Source organism: Aquarana catesbeiana, linkage group LG01 (genome assembly GCF_042186555.1).
Source record: "Aquarana catesbeiana isolate 2022-GZ linkage group LG01, ASM4218655v1, whole genome shotgun sequence".
NCBI lineage: Eukaryota > Metazoa > Chordata > Amphibia > Anura > Ranidae > Aquarana > Aquarana catesbeiana.
The window spans coordinates 881,606,744-881,627,013 of record NC_133324.1 but is presented as its reverse complement, the minus strand read 5'-3'; the positions used below and the strand labels follow the sequence as shown (position 1 = coordinate 881,627,013).

At 42.3% G+C, this 20,270-nt stretch overlaps 1 protein-coding gene across 2 annotated transcripts in view; it reads right to left on the bottom strand.

Annotated features, from left to right (window-relative positions):
* Window positions 1–20,270, bottom strand: part of SORCS2 (sortilin related VPS10 domain containing receptor 2) — a 1,340,427-nt gene that overhangs the window by 380,525 nt on the left and 939,632 nt on the right. For both annotated transcript variants that reach the window (XM_073610686.1, XM_073610693.1), the window contains exon 4: window positions 688–846. In XM_073610686.1, the coding sequence (XP_073466787.1) occupies window positions 688–846 (159 nt within the window). The remainder of the gene's footprint in view (window positions 1–687; window positions 847–20,270) is intronic.

Below are 20,270 nucleotides of genomic sequence, written 5' to 3'. Positions count from 1 at the left end.
ACATCAGTGGTGGGACACTGTTCCTCTCACTGATACCAAAGATGTAATTTTTTTTACCCCCACTGACCATGAAGCCTATGGCATTGTTTACTCCCACCAATGCCAGGGCACTTTCTACATCCACTGGCCAAAGTCTGTCCCCCCTAAATTTTGAAGGGCAGTAAACTGACCCTTTGTTTCAAAAGTTTGGAGAACATTGCTCTGGACCTTAAAAATACTCATAATATATTGCAGCTTACTAATATTTAGATAAGGTGGTTGACATAATTTTCTTTCTTTTTTCCTTTATTTTTACCTACAGTTCTGCAAATAACACTTCCCATGTCTGGGTATCTACATTCACTCCTCCAATGTATCTATGGAGGGAACAATGGTTGTCACCCAGGTTGGATCACACATGCCTGCCTTTGTAAAGCTCAATTAAATGGAAAATGGAGAGATCAATAGTTTACAGATAACAAAATAACATTGTTTGTTCTTTTAGTTCAGGTCACAGGAAATGGCAAGGACTCTGCATTTCTGTCAACATCAGCAGGTTTCTTCAGTACATGCTAAAAAAATTCTTATCCTGGAGAATGGAAAGCAGTACAGCCAACAAATCGAAGGACTGGTAAGCTACAATAAATTACATTTTTGTTCTTGAGTTTAGTTATCCTTTAAATGAAATAAACATACACAAGCCATTACCTTGGCATCTTTCGTGTACGCAAGCAGCTTGTCCTCCTCCTTTGGATGAAAGATGAGGGTCTCCACAGAGAAGGTAATCAAGTGTTTTTGAAAGGTTGTCCCTTCATCGCTGCTTGTGAAAAGGCATTGTTCAGAGACTGAGGAGCTGACAAGAATAATCTGAGAAGAGCAAAAAAAAAAGAAAAACAATATCAGAACATACCAATTTACAAAAGGAAGTAATTAATGTAATTGCATGAGCTCTGTATAAATATAAACTTGCTCAACTGTGACTGTTTTACAATGAATCAACATCCTAATAATGACAGCATGCTCTTTGTGTAAAGAAGCGCAGCGTGTGTCTGTATTTGTGTCAGAGAAGGAAGCAGAGGTGGGTTGTTGAAAGTCCACAAAATGTCTTCTTCAAAGCTGACCATAAATTGCAAGCTGATTTACTTGGAAGCGGTTATAACAACATTCACTGACGAATATATTTCCATTTCACATCGTTAGGAAAACAAAGGATACTTACAGATGAACCTATAAAAATGTGCCTTTGAGACTGCATGCAATTATGTTTCTATGCAAATTGAGCAAAATCAAGTGTTCTCAGGTTATATTCTCTGCAGATTGAATGTGTGAATTTAAAAAATGCCAAATTATGGTTGCTAGATGGAGCTGAGGAGCATATCTGTTTCCTACGATAGTTAGCAGTATCTAGTGGCCATAATGCAGTATCTTCCCCATTTCCCTAATTTTGATGGATGAACAGCTGTGTAAATGTTTTTTATAAATATGCCCCTTGAAGCCAACCATTCTTTAGAGAATTATGGACACTGAGCTCATCGGGGTAATGCTATTTGCGTGGCTTAGGTTACCCTCTATCTACAATATTTTCTGAATTACTGACCTACAACATGTATTCAGATCAGAAAAGTCAGGTCACAAGACCAAGTTACTGTATCTTCCTGGCTTTTAATTTGACTCTGACCTTTCATTTAGAATAATAGCGCTCTTCTAGCTTTAGAGTCCAAAAGCCAAAGAAGCACCACGAAAGCTTGAAAACAAACCTCTAAAGCAAACTTCTATGTTTTATATACAGGCATTTTGTAAGCACAAGCAGGACTTTTTTTTCAGCTGGAACTTGGTGGAACTTAGTTCCACCACCTCTGGCTCAGGCCCTCTGCTCCCTGCTCACCACTATCACTTGTAAACACAGAAGTCCGACTTCTGTGTTTACAAGTGACAGCTTGTCTCCCAACGGCTCCCACAGATTTGATCTCCTGAGTGGCTCCCACTAAATGCAGGATGGGGACAAGGGAGATGCAGGTGCCCAAGGTGCAGTGCAGATGCCGACACCCCCACTGGATGATCTCCCTGCAAGTGAGAGAAGAAGAGCCACCTATAATGTTCAAGGTGATACTAGAACCATGATGGGTGCTTCAGCTTAATACAGCAACAAAAGTAAGGCATGTAAACAATGGTGGAGTTTTTAAGGTGGGGGGAGAAGAAGAACTCAGAGAAGGGGGGGTAGCATGCAGAGGTCAAAGCTGAAGAAGGGTAAAGGTGAGATGTGAATGGGAGATGCAGAGGTAAACAGCTGTGGGAGAAGGCTTAACTCTGCACTCTGTATGCAGCACATCCCTAACTCTGCCCGTAGCGCAACCCTGAACCTCTGCACTCTCTACGTAATGCACTCCTGTTATTTAATGCCCCTTTAAGAACCTCCCATTCGATCACATCCAGTATTTGATGCAGCTTGGAGTGTCTGTGTGAGTATCGAGGGGAGTTTTGGGGGATCATGGCTGAGTTACTGCACCTATTTTCTGAGGGAAAAAAACCCTGAGAAGTATAAGTGTCTCAAAACTCCATTTTCACTACAGTGGGGAAAGGTTAATAACTTTTAATTTATGTTTTTGTTCACACTGTAGAGATTTTCACCAACTTTATGTCTCTGTGTGTCATGGTATGACGGGCTGTCACCAGGTAGGTGAGGGAAAATGTCCTCAATGGCAACACAGAGAAAAATAAAATTTGATAGTTGTTATAACCCTTCCAAAACTAACAAAAACTTTTAGGTTAATATGAGATGAAATACTGAATCAATAGACACCACAGAAACAGCAGATGTACCAACACTGATCACATAATGACCTAATTTTATTATATAACATCTGTCCTGAGGTCACGATGTTGGAGGCAGCACATACAAGTGTTTCTCTTTTATACATTTTGTCATTTAGGTGATCCAATATGTGTGAATTTTGGTACCTTCAGTCTGTTGGAGTTAATTAGAGGAGCTGGAAGAGTCATATCTCTCCTCCAGGATATTTATGAAGTGGGATTTATCCTCTAAATCTCAGATCTCCTTCAGTAGGTCATCGGATATAATTCTCCTAATGTGCTAGATTGCTCAGAGCTTTCACACATTCTACAGACCTTGACCTTCGAAAATGAACTGGCAAGACACACAAAATATCTGTTCAGGGCAAAATCTTTCTCATTTAGCTGAGCAGATGGTTCTAAGTGCAACCAATCATTCTAAAATACATTCCTGTGATATATACAATGTACATGCCAGGTTAATGTGATTTATTATACTTGGCTGATCATGATGTTCTGTATGGCACTTTGACTGTGAGCTGTGAGCAGGGCCACTGATAAGGGGGGACCACCGGTCCTCCTGTACGGGACCCGAGCACATACAGGGGCCTGGACAGAGAGGTGGATCGGTGCGGTTTGTAAAATACAGAATCGATCTATCAAGCAGCTGAAAGGCAATTTCTCTCCCTCCTGTTGGCTTTCAGCTGCTGGATGGATCTGAAAGCAGCGCAGCCTGTTTTCCTCTTGTGGAAAACAGAGAGATGTGTCAGGACACTGATAGTGGGGGAAGGGGCCTGTGAATATGTAATTTACCGTCCCCTCCCCAAGGCTTAAAGCACAGGCACCTATGTGAACTGCCCTGGGGTCCTAGGTGCATTGGGGGCCTTGAAATTTCCTCCCAGCAGTATTCTGGCAACAGTTCCCCTCCCTTTGGCCATCTTGTTTCCTACAGTTCAGTTCTGTATCCCGTGTCCAGCTGTCTTAATGCCTCTCTCCCTCCCTGGAATCTTCCTCCCCACCTCAGCCACTATCCTATCCTCCTTCCTTTCATCCTCACACATGTCTACCTCTGCCTGGCACACTGCTCCTCTCCCAGATGTTGTTAACCCTTGCTGCTCGCTCCCTGCTAATTTGCAGATTTTTCTTCAGCCGTCCAGAAATTATTTTCCTGACACTTTCCCAACAATAGTCCCTCACTCCCCTCCCCCCTCCTAGTCTTCTTCTCTGCAGACACTTAACCTTCACACAGGCGTTTGCCCCCCCATACACAAACACTGCAAATAGCTGGAATCCCTACACTCCCCGACACTTTCTCTTTACTAGTTAATGGAATCTCCCCCTCTCCCCCTCCCTGACAGACAGCATATTTTCTTTTATTATACTGTTGCTATTCCTCACCAGCCAACAGTATTCCCCATGCCTATCCCTGACCACCCCTCTCCAGTCCCCTCCACGCTCATCTATATGCCTCCCCCCTTCCCTCATGTCAGCACAAATCCTCTTTTTTATCCCTATTCAGACCAGGATTCCCTCAGTCTCACTCCACTTCTTCTCTACCAATCCCCAACCTCCTACCCACCTCCACTCCCGCCCCCTCCTCCTTCTCCCCTACCCCAAGGTTCCCATCTTTATCCCCCCCCCCCATTTTTTCAGGGCTAAGGAAGAACCCAGAGGCGGAGCATCTTATTACTGCTGCTGCTTGTGTGGGTGGGATGCGTACTGCCCCAATCCTTGCTGACCCTCCTCCTCTATTCATCCCATGTGATTGGTGCAGTACACATCCCACCCACACAAACAGCAGCAGTAATAATATGCTCAACCTCAGAGTTCTTCCTTAACCCCTGCAAAGCACTGGGAAAAAAGCCAGAAACTCCGGAGGGGAAGGTAGAGGGGAAGTTGGTATTCCATTTGCAGATTTAGCCCAGTGACAGCCTGCCAGAATAGGTAGAATCTGTGTTGTCAGCTTCCCTGCACAGCTCTTCTTGAGGAGACCATATCTGAGTAATACATTACTGCCCCTATACTGTACCCTCTTGCCCCCTGTACTGCGTACACTTACCCTCCCCCTGTACTGTACCTTCCTGTCCCCCTTCTACTGTGCCCCCCTGTACTGTACCCTCCTAACTGTTATACTGTACCTTCTTGCCCCCCCTGTACCATGCCATCCTGCGCCTTGATATAAAAAAAGCTATAATAAAATTTAACGTGAATAATAATACAATATATACTACTCCTAGGTTTCTAATATATTCAAATTAACTGACTATGTCCAAGCTAATTAAGAAGAAACCATTAAAGCTCCTGGAATTATCCAAAATTTCCTCTTGCAGTGCCCCCCCAATGCAATATCACTCCTGGCTCCAGCAGTCTCTCTCCATCCATGCGACTGGTCCTAAACAGCGTCCTCTCTAAAGCACTCTGGGCCCTGGTTGCAAGCTTACATCCTCTTGTACAATGTAGCATTATTGGCCATGCACTGTACATGATGATGCAGAGGGTTTACCCACAGTCTGGCAGAAGAGAACAGTGCTGGAGCAGGGGGTTGGGGGGAAATAATATAACTTACCCTAAACTAAATGAACATCCCTAGACTAAATGAACGTTTAGCTCTGAAAGCGGAGTTCCACCCGTTTTTTAGTTTATTAAAAGTCAGCAGCTACAAAAAGCATAGCTGCTGACTTTTAATAAACCGACACTCACCTGTCCCACGGTCCAGCGAAACGGCTGCCCGGAGCCTCGCTCCTCTCCCCCTCCTCTCCACCAGCGCCGTCATAGCCACTGTGGGCACCTGGCCGTGACAGCTTACGGCTTCACGGCCGGGCGTGCACTGGGCATGCGCGAGCCGCGCTGCGCTCTGTTATTGGCCAGCTGATCTTCTGGGGCCTATGTTGTGTCCCAGAAGATTGCTGGTAGTGAGGGGTAGTGAGGGGCCACCTAGGGCGAGAGGAGGAGTGGCCTAGGCGGGCCAGAACAGGAAGAAGGAAGTGGGACAGGAAGTCCCACAAAAAGAGGGCTTACACCCCCCCCAAAAAAATGACATGCTTAAAGCCACTTTTGGGTGGAACCCCACTTTAAAGTACAAGGGAAAGCCAACTACAAGGGTAAAGCTTGTATATTTCCTGATTTCAACTTTAAAGAACAACAAGAAATATTTTTTGGTTTTGGATATGGTAGGGATTGGTTAAGGTTAGGTATACACCAATACCATTACGTACGAACACTAATACTTTTTATCAGGTAATTGCTGACACCAATCATATGATACCTATTTTTTTTTGTGCAGTGCGGTTTGCGCTGAAGTCACTATGACAAGCCTGGGTTCCCACAGCAGCGGTGCAGGAAACCACATGTGATTCAGACAGGAATTGCACCACATTTCTGTTCAAATCACATGTGATTCTTTGCAGTGCGATTTAAGCCCATTCATTTTGTATGGGCTCAAATTGTACCTTGCCGCATAAAAAAGATATCGATTTCATGTATCCAAGCATTTGGATGACTGCAAGTACTTGTGCAAATGCTTAGTATCAGCACAGATACCGGTATCAGTGCAACCCTAGTTAAAACCCTTGTCAGGTAGAAGAGAGATTTGTAGATTTCTTTTTATTTCCTGTCCCAAAGACACAACAGAAAGTAAAAAGTAAATCTCTCCAGAGTGAGGGGGAATCCCCTCTTAGACAGCTGTTACCAAAATAACTGTCCTCATCTTAAGATTTCCTCTCGCCTCCTCTTCCAGACACAACTGTAAAACTGTAAATTTATCATTACTAATAGAGAAAGTGAATCTCCACAGAGAAACAGACAGCAATAAAAATCTCAGTTACAAAAAATATCCAGCACACTGCCCATGTACCTCAAAAATTGACTAAGGCCAAATGTAAAAGTGGCCCCAGAAAAAAAGGTAGAAGGCACATAGCACCCACCACAATTGGAGCCCTTATCTGACCACGTTGGCTGTTTGTGAACGTAACGAATACGAATATATCTGAAGTTACGAATTATCCGAAATAATGGATGCTGCATCTAAACAAATGGAATGGAACAAATTAATAATAAATAATAATAATTATTTATTATTATTAGATCGTTTCATTCATTTAGATATGGCATTCGTTATTTCAGATAATTCGTAACTTTAGATAAATTTGTACTTGTTACGTTCACTAACAGCCGAATTTGAAAAGAAATCCCAATACCTATAATTTAATAGTTATTATTAGTTAGTTATCATTTCAAATTTTACTGATTTACTTTCTTTTTTTCAGATTTTAGAATTTTCAAATTTTTGAATTTCTGAATTTTCTAATTCCGAAAATTCAAAAATTTGGAAATTCGGAATTCGAAAATTTGGAAATGTGAAAATTCGGAAATTGGGAAATTTGAAAATTCTGAATTTTCGGAAATTCGAAATTTCGGAATTTGGAAATGTGGAAATTTGAAATTCAGAAATTGGGAATTTTCGAATTTCCCAATTTCCCAATTTTCTAATTTCCGAAAAAAACAAAAAAAGAAAGAAATGTCAGTGCACATGTCTAGTTGCGGCAGTCATACTCACTTTTTCCTTTTATTTGTGATAACGCAGGCGTACTATTTTAATTAATTTTACTTCCTTATCTGACCACACTTGCATTTTGATCACAGTATATTTATGAGATACATGGGCAGTATGTTGGCCATTTCTTGTAATTGAGCTATAACGTGGTGTCGTCATAAGCTGAGCACTTCAGTACTGGGTTAATGGGTAAGGTGCTAGGTGGATTTTCCAGCAATAAAAAAATTGGCAGGGGTTTAACCGTTCCCTACTCTAAAAAAATCCCTAGAAATTCTAATCCAAGAGATAAATCAACATTGCCCATTAGCTCATTGGTGCTCCTAAATATCTGTGTAATCCACACACAACTGACCTTGACTAGTCAGGTGGGTGACCTCACTTTTTTTCTATTGTAGTTAAGCACTACAGCTTGGTCACTGTCCTGGCCCAAGCCTTTTCAGAGGCAATCTGCAAGGTGTTCAGAAGGTGAAAATGCTGTCTCCTGAATGCCTGTTTTTTGGCTGTTTTTTCCATCTGAAAGGAGATTTTGCATTGAAATAACATGGTGCTACAACTTCGAGCTGGTTATTGAATGAAATGGGCAGGTGTGACAGGCACTGCTGCCTGTCAATCACGACATGCCAAGTTAACAGTACAAAGTAAAGCAGTAAAAATGCAGATCAACAGCCTATTTTTACCTACCCCCTGCTGTTCGCATTTACCAAGCTATAGAGTCAACTCTTTGCTCTCCTTTGCTCTAAGCAAGCTCCCAGTGCCTGATGACATCTAAGATTTACAGAACTGTGAAATGTAATAGAGCTTAATTGGCTCACAGTGCATTGCATCATATGTTTTTCTCAGAAGCTGCAGGTTTGCTTAAAGACGGATCATTTTTAGCTGCCAAAAGCTTTGTTTTCTAAATTGTTTTTAGGCATTGAAAAATCAAGCTACAGTACCTAAGGTAGGAAAGTATGCCATATTAGAGACTACAGTCAGAGATGCAGAACCAGGGCAGTTAATCAAGTTGATAGGGAGAATACCCTTTGAAACATAATTTTGGAATGGTTTATAATTGAATGCTCCTGTTCCTACACTGGAGAGCATTATTCCCTCTAAGTCTGAAAGGCCGAACGCAGTTCCAGGAGCAACAACTTAACGTGCCGATCTATCTATTTCTGCTGTAAATCTGCAGTTTTATTTGTGATAGTACGCATGGAGGCACACCTCTGATTTTAGTCACAGTTGGAGGAAAGCATTCAAACATGATTTCTTATACTTCGCATAAAATGAAGACTACGTACGTGACTGGAAATGAAAATCTTCTTTTTTTACCGCTCTTTGTTTTACAAGTAAAAAACTATCAGTCTATCAGAATATTAATCTCCAAAATTGCCTCTTAGCTTCTTTCATCTCTTAGGGACTCAAGGGACACTTGAGGTCTCCCCGCCACAGTTCCCATCTCTGTTCCTAGTGTAAACTAAGAGGAGTGTGCATTAACTTTTTTCTTACTGGCTCAGGAGGTCCACAAGGTGGCCACAGTTCTCTAGCATAGGGACCACTATGGTTTCCATGTGGAAACCTACAGATCTGAGATCTCAACCTTTATTCTTTTTCCCTTTCCTTGGTATAAGCCTATTTCCAAGTGTATTCCCCAAGTCCACACAAGTCTCCTTTGAAAGAATGTTAATTAAAGAAGAATTGCAATGCATTCTCTGAATGGTGCCTGTGCTGATCAGCCGACCTTCTGTATTCACAATGCATCAGGCCAGCTGCTCTGCACACGACCTGGAGGCATGTTGAGATCCCTGGAGTAGTGGTGTCTACTTCAATGATCTCCAGCTTCCTGGGGCATTGGCCAGGTATGATATATAAATATATATATATATATATATATATATATATATAGTCACATTGGTATAAGCAGGACCAATGTAACTGGCAAATTATACAATGCCTGAGATTCTTCTTTAACTGAGGAACTAGGATGGGTATTTTCTACCATACAGGGCAGCCTAAACAAGTTAATAAAGTTCATAACTTTGCAGAGAGAAATAGCAAGAGAAGAGACCTCAGCCCGGGCAGTGGGTCACAGAATTCCTGGTATTCTCAGAGAGGATCTCAGCCTTGCCTACCCACACAGAAGAAGCCCATACGCTCCCCCACTCCCCCTATTTGTGATGGAGTGTAGCAATAAAATGTCTGCAGACTACATCTTGGCATTGGGTGGGTACAATACAGACAATAGGGGAAAATACTTTGTTCCCAGACTGATGACTGCATAACTTCACTAACTGGCAGCAAAAAACTTATGGGCACTGAACAGGGACATCTTGTGATGACTAGGGGTCTTTTCCTGCACTCCACTTCATCAATAACCTTGTAATCTTGGATGTTTGTGCTCATCTTATGGTGTTTCAACATATCCTGCTGTTTTGTCCAATATGTAAAATGAATAAAAAATTCTTAGCAATACCCTCACCATGTATGCTGGACTAGTTTAAGGGTTCACTCACACCATGTTTGTTGAGCTGTGACCATCACAAAAACAACGCAGGCTCCACATAAGGGCATATAGAAAACAATTGTTTTCTATGTACCATGTTTACAACATAATACTGCACTAAGGTGGATTATGTTGCATTCTGCAAATGTTCTGCAATATTAAGCAACATTACATGTCACCCCACCGCAGCACATTGTGGTGCATAGAGTTGAATGAAGTGAAAAAAAAAGTCTCATTTTGCATCCTTTGATCACATGAACATTAAGAATTCACACACATGTTCCACCTTACTGTAGTTTAAATCCAGATATGACAAAGAGAAATTGCTCAGCAGGAAATGAGTGGCAAGAGGCTGACTGCTATATACCCACACTATACACAAAAGTATTGGGTATTTCTCTTCTCTTTCAGCACATAAATGAAGCATCGGGGGAGAAAGGGGAAGAGGAGTATGCCTTTTTATGGGAAGGGAATGGGGGGTAGGGGAGTTATACTACCCTGTTACTTTTTCCTGGATGAGCAGATTAAAGAATCACTATAAACTAGGATAAACTTAGGCAGAATCCTGACAATAGTATAGTAACCATAAGTCCTTGTTCTCATGTGAGTGCACCCCCTCAATCACCAATGATCATCTTTCATTCGTCTGTTGGGAAAACCCGTGCTATCAGATATGGGGGTCATGTGACCTTCTTCCCTTTGACCCAGGATGCAAGGCTTGGACCTGAACAATGTCCAGTAGGGAAAGGGTGGGGGGCATGTCATTAATCCTTTACAAGCCTCTAGTTTACTGCTCAGCACAGAATGTACACGGGGTATAGCCATATGTATGGAGTGGCAGAGCAGCAAGGTGAAGGTGATTGTCAGTGAGTTTGGTGGGGGCAGGCCATCATAAACCATGGTCTTCACAAAGTATTCAAGAAATGAAATAAATAATGAAATAACATTGTCCCTCTAGCTCTATACTGGGTGACCACCAGCCCCACTAACAGAAACTACAGTATAATAGTCCAAGGGGGTGGAAAGGGAGCAGTCACAGCTGATTTCTTCAATATCACATACAAGTCTGGTTGTTGCGGATCCAAAAAGATAGTGACACATGCAAGCCTGAAGCCCACCAAAAGATCCACCAAACCTATGTTTGTCATAGGCCTGCTGCTGGCCAATAAATAGAACCTACTTGATGAGCAGGTTGATGCACATTGACCCTTTTTCCCATCCTATGTGGAGCCTTGTTAGGTATTACACCCCCCTTTCATGTCAAACACAATTGTGTCAAACACAACATCCTACTCACTCAGAAGGCAATATCCTTGACCTCATTTTCTCTCACCTTTGCATTCCATGCAACCTCTCTAACTATCCATTGCCTCTCTCTGATCACCACCTTATTAGTTTCACTCTCTCCCTTTCCTTCACCTCCTCTCCCTCCAACCGCCTTAAAGTTACCCGCAGAAACCTACGTCATCTCAACCCTTCTCTTCTCTACTCTGCTATCAACAACCTCTACGACAAAATATTACCCCTATCCTGCACCAACCTAGCCACTTCTGTCTACAATGCTTCACTTTTAGCCTCACTGGACTCACTGGCCCCCCTCACTACACACAGAATCAAGCCCCAACCCCTTCAACCTTGGCAAACAGAGGATACTATAAGTCTGAAAATTCATAGTCATGCTCTTGAGCGCCTGTGGCATAAGACTAAGTCTCAGAGAGATTTCAACCAATATAAATCTGCCCTCCAAAAATATAATTCCAGCCTCCTCTCTGCCAAGCAGACCTACCACTCTCATTAGCAACTTATCATCCCGCCCCTGTCAACTCTTCTCCACCTTCAACTCTCTACTTCGTCCTCCACCGCCTCCACCCGCTAACTCACTCACTGCCTAGGAGAATGCCAATCACTTCAAACAGAAGATTGATACAATTCACGCGGAGATCTCTACTGTCCCGATACCCTCCACGCTTTACACTTCATGCCCACAGGCACAATCATTACTTCCCTCTTTCAACCCCACCACTACAGACTACTTGCTAATGTCCATCTTACCACCTGCCCTCTGGATCCCGTTCCCTCACAAATGCTACGTTCACCCTCTGGCCCTATGCTACACTCTCTAACCCACATCTTCAATCTCTCCCTCTCTTCTGGCATCTTCCCCAACTCTCTAAAACATGCACTTGTCAGACCCATACTTAAAAAGCCCTCACTGGACCCATCCAATCTTAACAACCTACGCCCCATCTCCTTGCTGCCCTTCTTATCCAAACTCCTCGAACGTATGGTCTACAACCGACTGAGCATCCACCTCGCTGATAATAACCTTCTTGATCCCCTTCAGTCTGGATTTCGTCCTCAACACTCCACAGAGACTGCTCTCCTAAAACTAACAAACGATCTACTAACTAAACCAATCGACACTATTCTGTACTCCTACTGCTGGACCTCTCTGCTGCCTTTGATACGGTTGACCACCCCCTCCTCCCTTAAAAAACTCCACGCCTTTGGTCTCCATGACTGTACACTTCGCTGGTTCTCTTCCTACTTATCCAACTGCACCTTTAGTGTTTCTTACAACTCTACTTCCTCCTCACCTCTTCCTTTCTCTGTTGGGGTCCCCCAGGGTTCTGTTCTTGGACCTCTTCTATTTTCAATCTACACCGCCTCCCTAGGTCAACTGATAGCCTCCCATGGCTTCCAATACCACCTCTACGCTGACGACACCCAAATCTATTTCTCTACCCCTCAGCTCACTCCCTCTGTCTCCTCACGTGTCACTAATTTGCTATCAGATATATCAGTCTGGATGTCACATCACTTCCTCAAACTCAATTTATCCAAAACTGAACTTATAATTTTTCCTCCCCCATATGCCCCTCCCCCAGATGCTGATGTAAATTCCAGTACCTGTCTGTCTGTTGTCTGCTAAAATGTGTATTGCAAATAAGTCTCTAGTATGGGATCTAAGAGTCATTAGATCCCCATTGTTGTTTGTGTTAATTAACTCTGCTATTGTGTGAAGAAGAGTCTATGTTGATTGTGATAATGCTGATTGGATTTTCTGAACTACAAGACGGCCAGTCTGGCCTAAAGGTCATGTCTGAGTCATCTAGGCTGTCTAAAGGGATTAGTTAATTAGCTCATGTTAATTAGGTTAATTAGGTTAATTAGGTTACAGCTGTATTGTTAGAGTAATATGCACCTCCTCTTTTATTGTATAAATAAGACTGTATTCCCGTCAATAAAGATAGATTCCTGGTTGAACTTACATACAGCCTGCCTGGTGTTTGTTCTGAGCTATCACAACTGGGTTAGAACGGCACATAGCTGCAGTTCTAATCCCGGAGCATTGGATGACCGAACAATCAGATATTGCGATCTGCAATCTGATTCTATAGCTGCAGAGGAGTGTCCGGAGAGTGGAACCGAGCGAGCAAGGGGCTCGTTACAGCCCCTTTCTAACCAATGAGACAACAAAGCTCTTAATTCACTCGCTGGTCATCTCTCGCCTCGACTACTGCAACTTCCTTCTCACTGGCTTACCTCTACATAGTCTATCACCTCTTCAATCCATCATGAATGCCGCTGCCAGACTCATCCACCTTACCAATCGCTCTGTGTCTGCCACTCCTCTCTGTCAATCCCTCCACTGGCTTCCGCTCGGCCAAAGAATTCAATTCAAAATTCTAACAACTACGTACAAAGCCATCCACAATTTCGCCCCCAGCTACATCACTAGCTTAGTCTCTAAATACCAACCTACTCATTCTCTTCGTTCCTCTCAAGACCTCCTGCTCTCTAGCTCCCTCGTCACCTCCTCCCATGCTCGCCTCCAGGACTTTTCCAAAGCCTCTCCAATCCTATGGAATGCCCTACCCCAATCTGTCCTCTTATCTCCTACTCTCTTAGCTTTTGGACGATCCCTAAAAACCCTTCTTTTCAGAGAAGCCTATCTTACCCACACTTAACAACAACTGTATTTTAATTTTTTCCATCAGCTCATCCCCCACAGTTATTACCTTTTGTTTCCACTTGACCCTCCCTTCTAGAGTGTAAGCTCTAACGAGCAAGGCCCTCTGATCCCTCCTGTATTGATTTGTAATGTAATTGTACTGTCTGCCCTCATGTTGTAAAGTGCTGTGCAAACTGTTGGCGCTATATAAATCCTGTATAATAATAATAATATTAATAATAATAATAATAATAATATCACATACAAGTCTGGTTGTGGCGGATCCAAAAAGATAGTGACACATACAAGCCTGAAGCCCACCAAAAGATCCAACAAACCTATGTTTGTCATAGGCCTGCTGCTGGCCAATAAATAGAACCTACTTGCTGAGCAGATTGATGCACATTGACCCTTTTTCCCATCCTATGTGGAGCCTTGTTAGGTATTACACCCCCCTTTCATGTCAAACACAATTGCAAAAAGTGCATGATGAGCTTTGCTTTAAGAATTAAAACCAGACGTGAGTTTCTACAAAAGATGAGATTTTTAAACTGGGCACAACGTATTTGAAGAGTATCGGGGTATGAATAGGCAGTTTTTTTTCTTTAGCATTTATTACTCTTCAATACCATTTCAATAGTGTAGAGTTGTTTATCTATGGTTGCCATATGCGTAACTCTTATGTATTTTTCTGTAATACTTGACCATTTCTTAGCCCCTGCGTGGACGATTTACATGCTTGCTTTGGATTCTCCACACTGAGTTGTAGAACCAATAAACATATTGAAACAGAAAAGTATCGAGAAGTTCCATTTATTTTCAAACTACATAGGCTGTTCTAGCACAGACTTAATTATTTAAATGATGCCAAGAGACAATGTTAGTATGAGAACTATCCAACATTAACAAACCTGGCACAAAGTGGTATTAATGTCGATTTAGTGAAAGCCTTTAGAGGATTGGTGTAAAAATGGATACATTGAGACAAATGAAGAAGCCTTCCACATAATTAAAAGTAAATTAAAAGCTCTCTGCATAACTCAAGAGCAAAAAAAGGACTCTTTGTCTTGCTTTGAAGAAATTACCTGAGAAAAAATGTGCATAAAAAAGACGTGGGCGATTACTAAGACAAATGAAAATAGCACATCACAGCAATTTGTGGGCTACAATTACTTCTGGAGACAAATACGTGGATCCAGGTTACCTCCTGGCAGAATACAAGCCTTATTTAATAGCATGGTGCAAAGAGCACTGATGTACTAGTAACCATAACAACTAGCTTGTTTAGTATAGTAGTTGGAGTAATGAAGTTGATTTTTGTTGACTGGTTGCTACAGTTACACACATCATTGTGATTTTTTGTATTAAAGAGTAACTCTAGTCTAAAACAAACATTTTTGAGAGCTGCGAAGATATGTATCTGTAATTTATTACTAATCATGTCTCACTTTCTGAAGCTGTCTAGGGTCTACCAATATGCAAATTAGCTAAGCCCCTGAATCAGGCAATTAAAATTTGTTTTGTCTGTGGCCACCTTTGGATAAATGCATATATATGCAGTTATAAGTACTGACCTGCCCCCCCTTTTTTCCTGCCATAGCTTATCCAACAGACAACAGATTTGAAGGAGACGGCTGATTCAAAACTGCAACTTGTCTTGGATGTGAGTACTTTACTGAGACAAGCAAGAGGAAACCAGAGGCTGACATGTAGCCCCTTCCTCTTTATTCCTCTTGCCATTTCTTGTCTCGGGAAGGTGTTACCAGCCCAGAAAAGCCGCACCTATGAACCAGCTGTCCCCTTCATAACTGCTGCAGGATTGGGCATAGCAGGAGGGTAGGTGGGTGATCGGGTCAGACCTCATATATAGCGTTAGAAAACACTTAGAAACATCAGACAAAGTGCTACATTTAATTTTTACCATAGGGGACTGAACTGTTATCTTTTTTTTTAAATGATTCTTTAACCACTTCAATACCAGGCACTTAGACACCTTCCCGCCCAGACCAATTTTCAGCTTTCAGCGCTGTCGCAATTTGAATGACAATTGCGCGGTCATGTTACACTGTACCCAAACAAATTTTTTATCATTTTGTTCCCACAAATAGAGCTTTCTTTTGGTGGTATTTGATCACCTCTGCGGTTTTTATTTTTTGCGCAACAAATAAAAAAAGACAGAAAATTTTGAAAAAAAACAAGTTTTTCTTTGTTTCTGTTAAAACTTTTTTGTAAATAAGTACGTTTTCTTCTTCAATGACGGGCACTGATATGGCTGCACTGACGGGCACTGACGGGCACCGATGAGGTGGCACCAATGAGGTGGCACTGATGAGGTGGCACTGACGGGCACTGATGATGGGCACTGATAGGCGGCACTGATGGGCACTGATAGGCGGCACTGATGGGCACTGATAGGTGGCACTGGTATGCGGCACTGATGGGCACTCATAGGTGGCACAGATGGGCACTTATAGGCGGCACTGATGGGCACTCATAGGTGGCATTGATGGGCACTCATAGGTGGCATTGATGGTTACTTATGGGTGGCACTGATAGATGGGCACTGATGGGCACAGATGGGCACTGACAGGTGGCATGAATGGACACTGATGTGTGGCACTGATGGCACTGCTTGTTTGCAGTGATGCCCCTAAGGGTGGCATTGCTGGGCATCACTGCAACATAATGGTGCCAATCAGTGCCCATTTGTGGGCACTGACTGGCACAGATTTGGCACATGTGGATGGCCATGGGGTACATACCTGGCCATCCACATGTTGCCCCTTCCCTGGTGGTCCTAGTGGCGATCCCTGGTGGTCCAGTGTGGTGATCTGAGGGGGGGCTGCGCTGATAAACAATCAGCGCAGACCCCCCCTGCCAGGAGAGCCGCCGATCGGCTCTCCTCTAATCGCGTCTGTCAGACGCGAGTGAGGAAGAGCCGATCAACGGCTCTTCCTATTGACAGCGTGATCAGCCGTGATTGGACATGGCTGATCACGTGGTAAAGAGCCTCCGGCGGAGGCTTTTTACCAAGATCAGTGTAGCGGTGTGTCTGACACACCGCTCCACCGATCGCCGCGATGCGCGCCCCCGGGGGCGCGCTGCGGCATGTTATCCTGCTGGACGTCATATGACGTCCAGTCAGGATAACAGAACCACTTCCCGGACGTCAATCCGCTATAGGGCAGGCGGGAAGTGGTTAACTATTACCAATCTCTTTTACTGTCCTTAGCTACAATGAGCCTTTTCTCTGCTAGGAATACATTTGGGCATGCAGGGCTTCTCCAGTCCCAACACTGTGTGTGATCACTACAGCAAGCCAACTCTTCCACCTAGCATTCCATCTGAGGAAGTCATCACAGAAGCCCATGTCAGTATCTATAGAAAAGAAGCAGGTAAGTATTTACTGGCCTGGAGAGAATTTATCCTCTCAACAAAAGTGAAGTTTAATTTTAACACCCCTGGGAGTCAGCAGACGCCATGATACAACTTGGGAGGACAATATTGCTGCCCATGTCAAACATCCTAAAGCCCTACTCCAGATGTTCAGCTACATTGGCCTCCTTAGTGGATTGATTGCTATCTCAATGTGGGACTTACAGTATATATATCACAAATATTTCTGTACCATGTATTTTATTGGCACTTTTCACATCAAAGTACCTTGGTGCATTGTCATTTATAAAGATCCTGCTTGGAGCACCTTAAAAATGTTTGGATTACAACATACGCTACACAGACATTATTGGCATTGCATATAGACTATGCATGTCTCTTGTTAAATAATACTACACATACTATACACTCAGCATGGATAACTGGTACAGAAACATATTTAAAATACATAGAAAATAATTTAAAAAATTGTACCATGAAGCACAAATAATCCACCTAATAAGCACTATAATAACATGTGGTTTCTAAGTGGAGAACCACAGAAATGTAAATGGCTTCTTATGGGATGCAGAACAGACACCAATACTCTGCAGAGAAGAGAATTTAGGCAATAGAAAAATCAAAGTACACTGAAATGTATTTGTTGGAGTTTTTTTGGTATTTACAAAGCCCAGACAATTAAGCAATTTACGTCAGTCCCTGCCCTCAAGGATCTAACACTCCGAGGTCACTTTTTCATATACACATTCTAGGGCCTAAGCTACCAATGTATTTTTGGAGTGTGGGAAACAATTTAAGTACCCAGAGAAACCTATGCAAGCACAGAGTGTATATGCAAACTAAATGCAGGTAGTGTCCTAGTTGGGCTTTGAACCTAGGAACCCAATGCTGAAAGGCAGAAGCGCAAACAACTCAGCCACTGTGCAGAAACATTACACTACACAAACTGCCTGGACCATCAGCAAATCAATTAATTTTTTTTTTTTGCTGTGTGCAAAGCCCTTCCATGTGGACCTAACACTAAAAGCTTGTTAGAAGTTGGGGCAGCTGCCATTTTTGTTTAGCTTGCTGGAATTGGTGTGGGAACACACTGGACACCTTCAGCTGGCATTGGGCTTTGTTGAACATCTGGTGTGTCCCTGCGAGGAGGAATGGGTTGCCTCTAGGTATACCTGCCCTCAATTTATCCATCGTTATAAATGCTCCAACACAGAGACTCTGATAGACTAGTTAGGACCACAATATGCAGAAGGGCCTCGACGAAGCAGTGTGACTTCCACATATACACTGTGTTTACAATCGTTATGCAACTAAAATGCAAACTATTAGACGTAATTTATTTTATTGTATATTTTTTTTTGCTGGTTTGCTGGTAGGTGGAGGGAGATGTTGTAGTTGCGGTTACTGGGTTGGAAGTAACTGTGAGCCCCTCTGCAAGTCTGGAGTATTCTGCAAGTCCCTCTGTCATGATCATTTGTATAACATTGCACAGTTTTTTAATATATACCTGGGCCCCTTGACTGCATAGGCTATTTTCTGAAAAAAGTGAACTTAGCCTTTAATCATGATAGTACCAATCTTTTCACTTCACATTAAGCTTTGAAGGACACAAGGAATTTTACAGCACTCAAATAGAGTAGAAATCTGCAACTTTATAATTGATGTAATTGCCGTTAGGCTGAAATAAGAGTGGGCCTTATATAATCTTCTAACCCAACCCTTTTATTCTTGATGGCCTTTTTTTATTTGACTTCTTTCTCTTATATCCCCAAACATGCTGCTCACTGTAAAAACTTGCCCACACAGCTGCCTTTTAATATATATTTTTTTCTCTTTGCTACCTCCTGAGAAGGAATTATTACCATCTGTTTGTTTAAATTTAGGTCTGTAACCACATCACATTTTTCGTCTGTGACAACTGTAAAAAACTATTACTGAGGTCCCTGGGACATGATGTAGAAATGCAGAGGTACCATTGTTATCATGCAAATATATACATAGCAAATCAACCCTGGATGGCAAGTCTAATAAGACTCATGACTGGCTTGAGCTGTGAGACTGTTTTGCCCTCAGGAGGAATCCACTCTGATTGATTAAACCTCCCCGTAATATATGATGAAATGATCTGAATTTAACGACATCTAAGTTGCACAATTTGCCTCTCTGTAGAAAAGATCAGTAGGAGCTTGGTGCATAAGATGCGGTCTCTGCGGGTTTTGCTCAAGATTCTGTTCTCGATAATTAATAGGCTAGCTATTAAGGTAGCTAAAAGTAATTTCAAATTATTTTATTATTTTGGAATCTGAATTGAACAGGTATCAGCATATTAGGAACAACAAAAGTTGCCTTATATTATAGAGTTAATAATAAAATTTAGAGAAATATATGCAAAGGTTTCAGCACTGAATATATTTGGAAATTCCATTACTTTGGAGGGAGTCAGTGTTTTCCTACACACAGAAGTTTCATAAAAGGAAAGTATTCTTAACTCATTTAGTAAATCAATCTCTGCATGCTCACACATACCTTTTTTTGTATCTTTTCAATTGACTTTTTATAAGCTGGTGACACTGGCAAAGTGTGGCCGTGTATATCCGCCAACCATTATTCTCTTGACTGCCAGTGACTGTGGGTTATGCAGTAGTGTTCTTTGAAGGCAGTTCTCTCCAGTGACATCTGTGCTGGTCAGTTTTTCTATCCTGTCCTAATTTGCTTATCCCAAGATAAGTGTAAGTTTCGACAGTGAGGAGGGTCCCATACTACTCATCCAACAGCAGACTTTCTCATCTAGAGTTCCTTCAGAGGTTGCTAGGGGTTCCTTGAGCACTGAGCAATTTGAGTTAAATATATGAGTGTCACAGCAAAGGGTCTGAATACTTAGGACCATGTGATATTTCAGTTTTTCTTTTTTAATAAATCTTCAAAAATGTCAACAATTCTGTGTTTTTCTGTCAATATGGGGTGCTGTGTGTACATTAATGAGGAAAAAAAAATGAACTTAAATGATTTTAGCAAATGGCTGCAATATAACAAAGAGTGAAAAATTTAAGGGGGTCTGAATACTTTCCGTCCCACTGTACATAAAAGTAGGGAAGGGGGACAAAAGACAAAGGACA